The sequence below is a fragment of the Biomphalaria glabrata genome, chromosome 5 (assembly GCF_947242115.1).
Source record: "Biomphalaria glabrata chromosome 5, xgBioGlab47.1, whole genome shotgun sequence".
Classification (NCBI taxonomy): domain Eukaryota; kingdom Metazoa; phylum Mollusca; class Gastropoda; family Planorbidae; genus Biomphalaria; species Biomphalaria glabrata.
This window is the reverse complement of record NC_074715.1, coordinates 43,568,930-43,582,170: the sequence shown is the minus strand read 5'-3', so window position 1 is coordinate 43,582,170 and position 13,241 is coordinate 43,568,930. Positions and strand designations below refer to the sequence as shown.

At 31.8% G+C, this 13,241-nt stretch overlaps 1 protein-coding gene across 3 annotated transcripts in view; it reads left to right on the top strand.

The window, feature by feature from the left end:
* The window catches only part of LOC106063545 (maltase-glucoamylase-like), a 63,464-nt gene that overhangs the window by 30,170 nt on the left and 20,053 nt on the right, over positions 1-13,241 (top strand). For all 3 annotated transcript variants that reach the window (XM_056030730.1, XM_056030731.1, XM_056030732.1), the window contains exons 36-46: positions 6,541-6,674; positions 6,776-6,810; positions 8,945-9,061; positions 9,235-9,383; positions 9,491-9,575; positions 9,706-9,762; positions 9,908-10,038; positions 10,142-10,230; positions 10,392-10,441; positions 12,625-12,777; positions 12,923-13,013. In XM_056030730.1, coding sequence (XP_055886705.1) covers positions 6,541-6,674; positions 6,776-6,810; positions 8,945-9,061; positions 9,235-9,383; positions 9,491-9,575; positions 9,706-9,762; positions 9,908-10,038; positions 10,142-10,230; positions 10,392-10,441; positions 12,625-12,777; positions 12,923-13,013 — 1,091 coding nt within the window. The remainder of the gene's footprint in view (positions 1-6,540; positions 6,675-6,775; positions 6,811-8,944; positions 9,062-9,234; positions 9,384-9,490; positions 9,576-9,705; positions 9,763-9,907; positions 10,039-10,141; positions 10,231-10,391; positions 10,442-12,624; positions 12,778-12,922; positions 13,014-13,241) is intronic.

Below are 13,241 nucleotides of genomic sequence, written 5' to 3'. Positions count from 1 at the left end.
GACACAATGCCAGCACATTCAGAAAAAAATATTTTGAAAACACACCTTCCAATCAGACAGAACCACAAACCACTATAAATTTGGAAAAAGACTATTTTAATAAATGGCTGGGATTTGAGAAGATTGACAGTACCTTTGAGGGATTAAAAAATTTTATATTGCTTGATAATTTTGTAGCTAAGTGTGACCCGCAATTACAATCATTTATCAAAGAAAGGAATCCCAAAGTTTTGGATGATGTTACTGAGATAATAAGAACATATAAAAATGCCTATCCCAACAACCTTTTTTCATGTAAAGATAAAAAGAATATTGATCTAGTGGGATATACACAGGAAAACAATGAAAGAAGTAGAAATAGAAGTAGGGATAGCCAACATTTTAGATATAGCAATAGTAGAGATAGGTCAAACAACAGAGATGTTACATGTTATAGATGTGGGAAAAAAGGACATATGGCTATGAGATGCAGGGGAACACAAAACAGGTCAAACAGTAGGAATAATTATAATAGATCAAGTAGTACACATAATTACAATAGGACAGATAGTAGAAATAATTACAGAGCAGACAGTAGGAATAGGTACAGCAATTACAACAACAATTACAATAATAACACATACAATAGGAGTAAAAGTAGGGAATATAAAAATAGAGATTCTGACAGAGTGTTTTTTGTTAGGGAAAATAAAAACAATTTTGCTTTCTACCCAGCTTTTATTAACAATGTTCCAATAAAGGCAATCCGAGATAGTGGCTGTAACACACTCGTGGTTCGGGCTGATCTCATTGAGGCGCAATATTATAGGGGATATACAAGGAAAGTGGAGTTGGCAGATGGCAGTATAAAGGAATTTAAAGTATTTAAAGTGTTTATTGAGACACCTTTTTACACTGGCCATTGTGAGGGAGTAGCCATGCCTAACATGAGACATGATATGTTAATTGGAAACCTAACAGGTTTGAAGGAATGTTCAAGACAGGAAATTGAAGCATGGGAAAAGAAATATGAAAGGTTACAGCAGAATAGGAATACTGAAACAGATAATTACATTAGTAATATGGTAATAACCAGATCTAAGAACAAGCCAAAACAAGAAACTCAGGAACTTATTGATATGAATGATGAAATAGTTAATGGTGAAGAAGATAAAGAGAAAGAGGTTGAAATACAAGGTCAAAAACAAGACGAAACGCAAGCAGAAAAACAGAAAGATGGAACTGAAGAAATGAAAACAGAAGAATTGAAAGGAATAAACAAATTGGCTCAAGAACAAAAACAAGATAACATCATTGGGAAAACATATGACAGAATTAGTGACAGGAGAAATAATAACCCAATGGAGAAATATGTCATAGAAGAAGGAATACTATTTAGGAAAACAAAAATAAATGATAGAGAAATAAAACAATTAGTCTTACCACAAAAGTATTGGAAGGATGTCATGATTTTGTCACATGACAGTAATTTAAGTGGACATAGAGGTATAAAGAAATGTTTTAGAAATTTAGCAACTCAAGTATTTTGGCCTAAAATGAAAGGAACCATATCAAAATACATAAGATCATGTGATATGTGTCAAAGAAGGGGACTTAAGGGTAAATTAGGTAAAGCTCCATTACAGTCAATGGATGAACCAAATAAACCATTTCAAAAAATAGCAATAGACATCATAGGACCTTTAACTAAAACAGAACATAATAATAAGTACATATTGACAATAGTAGACATGTTCAGTAGATATCCTGAAGCAGTGGTATTATCCAATATAGACACAGAAAATATTATTAATGCTTTAGATCAAAAGTTCATAGTCAGACATGGGATACCAAAAACATTACTATCAGACAATGCTTCTATGTTTACATCTGAGTTATTTAAAAGATGGATATTAAAATATGGTATAGAACACATTAAATCATCGCCATTCCACCCGGAAGCCAACGGGCTTTGTGAACGCCTTAACGGTGTTATAAAAAGATCCTTAGCTAAAATTGTAGAAAATAATCAGAAAAACTGGGATCAATATATTAATTTTGTTCTATTTTCTATTAGAAATAATATTCATGAGGCAACTCAATTTTCACCATATGAGTTAGTACATGGAAGGAAACCTAGGGATGAAATACAAATTTTTAAAGAAAGTTTGATCTTAAATAAAATAGAAAAGGAAAATGACAATGAAACAGCTTTAGATTTAAAACAAATATGGGCGGAAGCTTTTGAGAATAACATGAAATATAAAGAAACAGTACATGAGAACTTAAATGAAAAAAGAAAATTAAGAACATTGGAGGTAGGAGACAAGGTATTACTTTTGGTAATTGACTTAAAAAACAAATTAGGAAAACAGTGGAAGGGTCCATTTGTTGTTACAAATAAAACAAGTGAAGTAAACTATAAGATTAATATGAATGGAAAAATAAAAACATATCATATAAATAATTTGAAGTTATACAATGAGAGAAATGAAAATCAATTTCAAAATTTGGATACAGAAGTAAACAATGAAAATCAAACTCAAAAGTTAGATACAGAAACTGTGGAAAATGAAAATCAAGTAGATGAATGTTTAATTGTTTTAATCAATGAGGAAACTAATGAAAATGATATTAAAAATATTCCTATACTAGAAACTAAAGATAACCAAACATGGGAAAAACTGAATTTAGAAAATTTATCTCCAGAAAAAACAAAAGACATAATAAATGTAATCAGTGATTTTAAAGAAATTTTTTCCAGTTTGCCAGGAAAAACAAATATCATAAAGCATGACATAAAGTTAAATAGTGACAAACCTATTTTCATGAAGCCTTATAGGATTCCATTACACTTACAGGGAAAAGTTAAAGATGAAATAGACAACTTATTAAAACTAGGAATAATAGAACCATCCAATTCAGCTTATGCTTCACCAATAGTTATAGCAAAGAAAAAGAATGGGGATATAAGGTTATGCATAGATTATAGACAGTTAAATAAGATAACTGAATTTGATCCTTACCCTATGCCTAACATTGATGACATATTACACAAATTGTCCAATGCTAAAGTATTTACAAAATTGGATCTGACAAAAGGATATTGGCAAATTCCTTTAACCAATAGAGCTAAACCTTATACTGCATTTATCACTCCTTATGGAATATTCCAATGGAACTTTATGAGCTTTGGGCTTATAAATGCTCCAGCTACCTTTAATAGGATGATGATGTCGGTTATAGGTCATAGAAAAAATGTAATCTGTTACTTAGATGATATATGCATTTTTCATGAGGATTGGAAAGAACATTTAAAAGGAATTAGGGAGATTTTTGAGTTAATTAAACAAAATGGTCTAACAGTTCAAGCAGAAAAGGTAGAGATAGGCTTAGAAGAAATCACATTTTTAGGACATAGAGTTAAAAATAATACTATCAGTCCCATTGAAGATAATGTAAAGAAGATATTAGAAATAGAAATACCAACAACACAAAAACAGATTAAATCAATATTAGGGATGATAAACTATTATAGAAAATACATACCAAATTTAGCAGAGATAGTTGATCCATTAAACCAGTTATTAAAGAAAGGACAGCCTAGAAAAGTGACTTGTAATAGAAAGTGTGTAGAAGCTATAGAGAAAGTTAAGCATATTTTTTCTACAAATTTGATATTGAGATTACCGGATGTTTCTAAAATATTCTATGTCACTACTGATGCTTCTGGTAGTGCTATAGGAGGTTGTTTGATGCAACAGTATGATAAATTACACCCAATAATTTATGTAAGTAGGAAATTATCTGATACTGAGAAGAGATACAGTGTCATAGAGAAGGAGGCTTTAGCTGTTGTTTGGGTTGTAACTAAGTTGGAAAGCTATTTACTGGGAAACAAATTCATATTGTTATCTGATCACAGGCCTCTTAAGTTTATGCAAGAAAAAAGTATTAAAAATGGTAGATTATACAGGTGGTTTCTAATTTTACAAGAATATAATTTTCAATTGGAGGCTATTAGGGGAGAAATTAATATTGTAGCTGACATGTTGTCAAGAGTTACAGTGAGATAAACTGTTGTAAATAATGATTATTCATTTTGATTTGTTTATGCATGTATATATATGTATATGTTCTAGTCAATGGGTATGAATAAGTTGTTTATATATGGACTATATATATTTTATTTCCTTTAAAGGAAGATAACTCAGTAAAATATAAATTGGGAATTTTATTAAATCAAGGGAGATAATTATAAAATTTCAATAATTGAAGTCAAAGGTGTAAATTAAAGTAAGTATGATCATCTACAGTCATTATTTTTTTATATAATCATTATCATCCATTAGTAAAAGGCTAGGTCAGTTTGGAAATGGTAAGTGGAGAGAAAATATACTTATTGGTACCCAACAAAAAAGTTAGGTAGAATAATTTGGAAAGTTGTTTTGACACAAATATTACATTTTGTCTGACAGGAGGGGTTTGGTGTGATATGAGGCAACCTCCAACGTACATACAGCCAATGACAGTATTTACTCTGAAAAACTCTGATTTATGCCTATGGAGTCAGCAAAGGCATCTTCGTATGTGGACTATATACATGTGTATTTACTCTGAAAAACTGTTTTATGTCTGTGGAATCGACAAAGGCATCATCGTATGGGGACTGTATACATGTCTTGATGGACTTAGTACTATTGGTTGGTGAAACTATTACACTATACTATACTATTTTATCGTCAATGAGTGATGATTAGAACACCGCATACCAGATATTTTCTTACTAATAACTGTATTGGAACTGTATTGTTTTCTTGGTGTCAACATTCAACTACAGTGTGAACTTTGTGACATAGGAACATGGACAATTTCACCAGGGAACTGATGAAGATGGGAAACATGATGATGTCCATCAAGATCAAGATATATGTTTGTTTTGTCTTTCCCCAAAATTTTGGCCATATATATTGTACAGACATGACAGTAGGGATAGTGTTTTAGACTGAAAAAAAAAAAAATTGACAAAAATTTTTTTTTGATAAAGGGGGGAGGAAATATGTAATGACACAAGATGCGTAGAAGTTGATGTGAATCGGGTTTTTCCTAAGTAATGTGACGAGTAAGAACAGAGTAGGTTGATGAACAAGAAGAATAACGGACAAGACGCCTAAGAGGACGACGCTAGGCTAGCGACGACAGAGGACTGTGCCCTTTTTATTGTTTATTAAATTGTTGAAGTTATCAGCCTGCGTTATTAAGTATATTCTTGATTCATTCTGTTGTTGTGTCATATGGACTCGCATGCACCAGTAACATATATATATACTCATCAACAAAATAGACCATCAACAATTGTTTGATCTTTGTGGAGTAGCCTATATGTCTATTGGCAAAGCTTATAGCTCTAGAATGACATCTTAGAAAAATGTGTAATGTTGAATGCAGGACAAAAACTGGGGGGAAAAAGAATAAATGAAGTAAGTAAATATACCTCCCTGTATTCCCACTACTGTGTCATAAGTGTTCCTGCTGATTCTGGCTATCCATTCCTTGCTCTAATGAAAATAGGGAAGAAAAAGTACTTACATGGGTTTGTTCTAGCACATGGAAAGAGACAGAGGCTTTTATCCTTGTTTTTTTTGTTATTTAATTAAATTTTTTGTATCAAACAGAAGGTGCATAATCCAGTTTTATTCTAGCTAAGGTTAAATGACAGTTTAGTTTCATGTTCTTGTTTGAGTTGTACACATTTTTTTTCTCTAAAAAACAAAATTGCAGTATTTCTTAACTTTTTTTCTTTTGATCCCCCCCCCCCCCCCAATCATTGCACCCTTCTTAGTTGGGCAATCTGAGGTAGCATTCATCTCTAGTGGGCCATGCTGGTGTGTAGTTAGAAAAGTATTTGTATCCTGGTGATTTATGTTGCTACTTATGTTTTAGTAAATTACATGTGGTGCTAGTAAGCAAAACTAGTTTATACATTTCTGGGTGAGATTATACTTTTCTCCTTCTAAATAGAGCTTCTTTCATTTAGAATAAATTTTCATGGTTTGCTATTTTCTACTGAATTCTTAAATAGTACATTAAATTAAAAAACGTAGCAAAATATGCAAGTCTCCAACTGGGTTGGTGAGGTCACTGCATTATTATTATTAAAATAAAGACATTCAAAAGTATACCATGGTACATCCATATTGTTGACCATATATTAAAAACAACAAAATATGCAAGTCTCCAACTGGGTTTGTGAGGTTACTGCATTATTATTATTAAAATAAAGACATTAAAAAGTATACCATGGTACATCCATATTGTTCAACATATATTAAAAATTACAAAATATGCAAGTCTCCAACTGAGTTTGTGAGTTCACTGCATTATTATTATTAAAATAAAGACATTAAAACATATTCCATGGTACATCCATATTGTTGACCATATATTAAAAACAATCTAACACCTAATAGCTAAAAATTGGAAGGTAATAAAGTAAATTTTTTAAAATAATGAATCAGTATAACAAACTTTACTGTCCACTAATTTGTTTAAAATAAACAGTGCTGTGAGAGAGGCTACAGGTGAAAGAGGGATGGTCATCAGTAGGTCAACATTCCCTGGCTCTGGTCAGTGGGTGGGTCACTGGCTTGGTGATAATGTCAGTCAGTGGAAGGACATGCTCAGCTCCATTATTGGTGAGATTTTTTGTTTTGTTTTTGACTATGTTTAGAGATATTTTTTAAAACCCTTTCAATCATTTTTTAATGTTTTTGTTGTTATATTTTTTTTACATCAGGTTTGTTGGAGTTCAATTTGTTTGGTATTCCATATGTAAGTGCAATTTATATTGAAATCATTGACTACCATGCTTTCTTGTAGTTTTACTTCACAACTGCTAGTAAACTTGAATGAAAGGGCTAAAGAATAACTGTTTAATTGTAGAAAATATTGATCAGATTTAAAAAAAAATGAATGAAATAATTCTCTCCTCTTTTCTAGTAAAGCATAAAGTTTGAAATATTGAAAATAATATTTAATTTTTATACCAACTAACACTGATCATGATAAATGTCTCATCCCTCTTCCTTTCCAACCTCCTGACAACTCAGCAATGGTTTCTTTTGATTGACATGTAAAATATAATAGGATAAAATAGTTATTAAGAAAAGAAGAAAATAATCTACCTGAAGTCAGAGGTCTTAGGCTGTAGCCCAGATCTAGTCTATGTTTCCTTATCCTTTTTAATAGCTGCACTGGCATCATGCTGCCATTCCCCTGTAGGAGTTCTGGGCTAGGATGTGAAAATCTTTTTATTTCTGAAGGAACATCTGAAACTTAAAAAACAGTGTTTGACTATGTTTTTTTCTTCTTTCAAAAACTTGTTTACTGGTTCCACAAGGTTGTGGTAATGGTTCTAAGCCCACCATTACCTATAAAATGCTTCTAATGGCAAGCGTCTTAAATAGCCTCTAACAACCAGTCCAACTCCTGGCCTTCACGTGTGGTTCAGATACTGAGCCCGGCGGAACTGTTATCACCAACAGGAGAAGGGGCAAAGGCAAGCAACTGGCGCCTATACTAGCAAACAACTGGCGCCTTTACCAGAAAGCTTCTGACAGGAGGGGGTCGTTAGGAGAAGGAACACTCTGAATCCAAACCTCCGCTGCCTTGCGGCTATACCCAAACATGGAAAAGGCTTTGGGAGACAACCCTGAGGAAAAATCAGGAGCTGGTGACTCTTAGGCAGATTGCTGCACACTGTGCTACAGCCTGGCAGAGCTTGCGGCGCTACTGATCCCAAACTGTATCGGATATTTTGTTCCTTTGGTCTCATCAGCTGTGTAGAGAGGGGGACATCATTCCGACCATAGACAATGCTCAGGCTTTCATCTCGCTTTCATCTCGCTTGCTGACTGTGCTGCTATTATTGCATTACATTTTATTCATCATTATTTCAGCTCTGAAGCTTTAAACTCCACTAATCCTTCTTTTGTTTGTAGTTTGAACATTTTAATGCATAAAACAAAATTTTGATCCAACTAATGGGATGATATGTTGTGTCAAATATCATGTATTTCTTTAAGATTGTGTTGCCACTACGATTCTTCAGATCTTGTTTACTTTATATAAATTTATTCATTGACACAAACACAATTGCTCATTGGCTCTTAATTCCTCAAGACTGAATAAGCTTTTACTTTAAATACTCACAATTTCAATGAAGAAATAGAAGACAAAATAATATCCCTTAGCTACAACTAAACTCACTTCAATTCAAATGTTCTTTTCTTACTACTATTTCAAAACTTCAACTACTTCAGTTACTTCCTGGACTACAACTAATTAAATCTTCTACTTGTACTTTTCTAATCTTTTCTTGAACCTAGAATCTTTTTTTCCAATATTTCTCCAAACTATCCTTTTAGAAAAAAAAAAGTCAGTGATTTATTTACTTGACCTCAATAACTTATTGGTTAAATAATATCATTATTAGGGGATTTTCCCTTGACAAGAAACTTTCTAGAATAAAGTTACAGCTAACTGCTATATCTATCCAAGAAAAATAACATACATTTCAACCCATAGAAAAACAATCTATCCTAAATAGCAATATTCTAAACTATAGAAAAACATTCTAATGTATAGAACATTCCTCTAATGAGTAGAATAACATTCCACTAACATTATAGCCTGTAGAGCCACATTCTTGCCATATTTAGGTCAAATTAATGATTCAATTTACAAAACTAGAAAGCTATAAAATTTTGTTTTTAATGTTTTGGTTAGTTACATTGCTAAGACTTTGTATAGTTTTAAATTTCTTTGTCTTCTTTTGCTATTATTTGTGCTTCTTACATCTAGAACTTCCCTCCAATACTCTTAATCTATTTGTAATTGAGAGTTTTCTGATCAAAGACTTAAAATATGTATTCAAATGTCTTCTTATTTGATTTCAACTATACAGATTGGTGCGGATATTTGTGGATTCTTTGAAAATACAACAGAAGAACTTTGTTTAAGATGGATGCAGCTTGGAGCTTTTTATACCTTCAGTCGGAACCATAACACCAAGGGACCTATAGTAATGTGACATTTTCTGCAGTTTTCAGTATTTAGAACTTTTTGTTTTGTACTTTGATTGAGACTTCATTTTTTCATTCTGGGTTATTTTAATTTAGAATTTTGTTATAAAATTTAGATAAAGAGGATTAATTAAAATTTAGTAAATTATCCATTTCAATGCATTTTACACAGCCTCAGGGCCCTGGACAGCTTGGAGATACTGTTGGGCTCGTATCACGTGACATAATGAGGGTTCGCTACCGTCTTTTGCCTTATCTGTACACTCTATTTTTTGAAGCTCATACCAAGGGATCAACTGTCATCCGACCAATGCACCATGAGTAAGAATGGTTCCATAAAAAATGTGAAATTCAATTTATAGAATTAATACATTTAAAATTTTGTATGGATCTAATTTTGCTCATAAATGTACATTTTTTTATTGAAGATATCCAACAGATCAAATGGCCTTATCGATTGATAAACAGTTCATGTGGGGCTCATGTCTACTCATATCTCCGATACTTAACGAAGTGAGATGTGTTGTTATCACTCTTTTTTTTAGGCATATGAAATTCTAACCTTAAGAAATTGAGGGTTTTCTGCCTAGATGTGTTTGTCATTATCAATAGATTTTTTATTGTAAAATTTTAATTTTTTCAGGGTCAGACAATACTTGAGTACTATTTACCTAAAGGAAAGTGGTATGATTACTTTAAGGTGACTATTATCATTGTCAATCCTAGAATTTAATTTACATAATAGTTTACTACAATAAAAATATCAAACATAAAATTTTTTTTAAAAGATAAAGCTAATTCTAATATTAATTAAGCTGAAATGTACTTTTTATTTTTATCTATAGCAAGAAGGAGAAGTCTACAGTAAAGGAGAGTTAAAAAGTGTTGATGTTAATATTACCTCCATGCCTATGTTACATTTGAGAGGGGGTTGTATTATTGTAGAACAGGATTATGCGAACAACACACATTACAGGTGAAAGATGTTTCTATAGAGCTTAGTACATTTAAAATATTTTTATTTTTTTTATTAATTGTGCTTTTAAAAAAAAAATAACCAGCTTTTTTTTTTTCAACAGTCGTCAAAATCATTTAACAATTGTGGCAGCACTGGACAGCAATGGTCAAGCTTCAGGAAAGTTGTTTTGGGATGATGGAGTCTCAAATGGTAATGCTTTAAACTATTCTTTTTTATTCATTGCTTTCTTGAACTTGTTGTTTATTGCTTATTAAAACAATGTTTTTAAATATACATCTTTTTGGTTGGTAAATAGAACTACTAGATATTTGAAAATTCTTAATTATTTTTGTGCTTTTTAATTAATCTAGATTTTTTGGAATCTGGAAACTACTATCTAGCAACTATAAAAGTTGAAAATGTAAGTATTTTTTTTAACTGAATAAAATCAGTTTCTTTCAGCCCTGTCCTTGAATGTTATATCAACTGAATGTTGCCTACTACATTATGCTGTTTGCTGGGCCACCATCTGGATTAAACGGAAGTTTTGGCTCTGTTATTATGGCACTGACTATTTTTGTTTTATTGGTGGGGGGGGGGGGGGGGGGGGGGGTTCTTTTGCAATTTTTTTCTTATGATGATCTACATTTCTGTTACTGTATTTCATCAAACTGTTACCATATTAGGCACCAGGCTTGATGTAGACTTCAGTTTTTTGTCATCCTTTTATAAATAAATGTAGAGGAAGAGATAAACACAATAAGCTTTTTAACCAGCAGCTTACTTTGATATCATTCAAACGCAGATATCCATCCCTCCCACCGACACCTGGTTTCAGCTGCACACTCTATCACTCATTATGCCTGATCTTTATTACATTTGAAATTCAGTGCTCACATCTCCTGACCAGCATCCTTACTCCTTCTTCTTGACCAATCCCTTTCTATTGTATCATCTTCTCATTATCTTTCAGTACCTCCTAGCTCAACTCTGAAGTTTCAAGATATGAACCATTAAAAAACTTTATTATTTCACTCTATCCATCTCCTACTTCTAAAAATTCTTAAATGAAATCACTTTATCCCTGGTCACTTCATTCCCAGTCACTTCGTCCCCGGTCATTTCATCCCCTGGTCATTTCATCCCCCAGTCATTTCATCCCCCAGTCATTTCATCCCCTGGTCATTTCATCTCCTGATCATTTCATCCCCTGGTCATTTCATCCCGTTATTTTCATCATCTGATCATTTTATCTAACAAATAGTAATTGTAAGTGTAAAAATCATGAAATGAGCAATATTTAATATATTCATTTTTTATTTAAATGACAAAAAGTGTAACACATTGGATAAGAATAAAATTAAAATTAAATGCCATTAAACCTATAAAAATGTAACGTCTAAATATAGAGTTAATGTAAAAAAGTGTTTTTGTGTTAATCTACATCAATGAAATATATAGAAATGAAATATTGATAGAAATAAAGCCCTTTAAAACAATTTACAACTTTATTGTTTAAAAGGAATTAAAGTAAAACTTATATAGGCGATATGATATCCTGAGGATGGGTGAAGTCAGCCTTTATTAGAAAAAAAATAAAGCCTTAATTCAAGGCTAAAAATGACGCACCCATTTTCAAGAAAGAGCGATTGAAAAATAAAATAAAGTGAAACACGGTCATACTTCCACCACACCTTGGCCTTTGGTGATAAGTTATCAGCAGCACGGTCATAATTATTCTAATTGCACTTCTATCTCTCAAAAGATTTCCACTACTTGCACCACACCTTTACCTTTGACGATAAGTTATCCGAGGCATGGTCATAATTATTTTAATCGCACTTTTCCATCTCTCAAATGATTTTCACTACTTCCACCAAACCTTGGCCTTTGATCATTATGTCATGCACAGGATAATATTATAATGTTACATCCCCCACATCCAATAAAAGCGCTATTGCTAAGTATACACCCAGATTTACAATATATTATAAGATTTCTCATCAAGAATGCAAAGTGGAAGAGGAAACACTATAAGGCATTAGAAACATCAAAAAATATCAAAAAGCATTCTACATAATCATATTTATATATCAGATGAAATGAAGGCTTAAAGTCAAAGCCTTATCAGCACAATTAAACAATGAAAAAGAAAAATATTTATTTGGGGATGAAATGACAGGTGACCTATTTAGCAATGTAGCATTACTCCTTACAATAAAGTAAGATAATGACATTTCCATAGTCTGACAAATCTCTCATTCCTAAATCTAAAGGGGAAAAAAATGTACACATAAAAAATACATTTCTAAGGTTCTAGACAATCATGGCCAGTCATTATTAAGTTTTTGTAATTTTTTAATCTTCACTGCTGAAACTTGTCTCTACCAGTTCATTTGTCTGTCTCTTTGAAGATAAAGTATTCTTTATAAGTCAATCTTTTTAAAGTTGAATCATAAATAACAATTTTCTACAAATTTAAAATATTACAACATGGCCATTGTTAAGAATTTCAAAATAACTTTTAATAGTCATAAATGCTACATCTTTCTTTTGCTGGTCTAGTGAGGTAACATTTTTTTAAAATTTGTACTTGTGTTTTAGAGTGCTCTAACCTTAAAAGTGGACCACAATACTTCTTCTGTAAATTCCTGGGATAACCTGACTTTTACAAAAGCTGTTGTACTTGGTGTAAACATGCCAGTTCAATATGTTATTTTACAAGATCAAGAGCTATACTATAACCAGACTGGTGAAGTAAGTCTAGCTTATATTCTCACTACTATTGCTGCAAAAAAAAAAGTAGTTAGATGGTAAAATCAATTACATTTGTCCTTATGTATGTTTTGAACTGTGAAGCTTATTGGAATGGTTCTGATGTCAGTATTGTTATTTCTTTCAGCTTTTAGAAATTGATTTGTCCAACATTCCTATGAGAGATGCCTTTCAGTTGACATGGTATCATGGGATGGATTGCTTCCCTGAAGCTGAAGGTTAATTATTAATTTTTTATCCATCTAAATTTAGCCTTGATTGAAAATAGTTCCATTATGACAATGCATATACTAAGCAAGCAAGCAAATTTTAAAAACTTGTCAATAATTATTATTACCATATCGTTAGAGACTGGATGAGAGCAAGAGGTTAAGCTTTTAATATTTCAATTAACTAAAGTAGCTGTCAAAAAGTTTGATATCAATATTTTAATGACATTTTTTTCA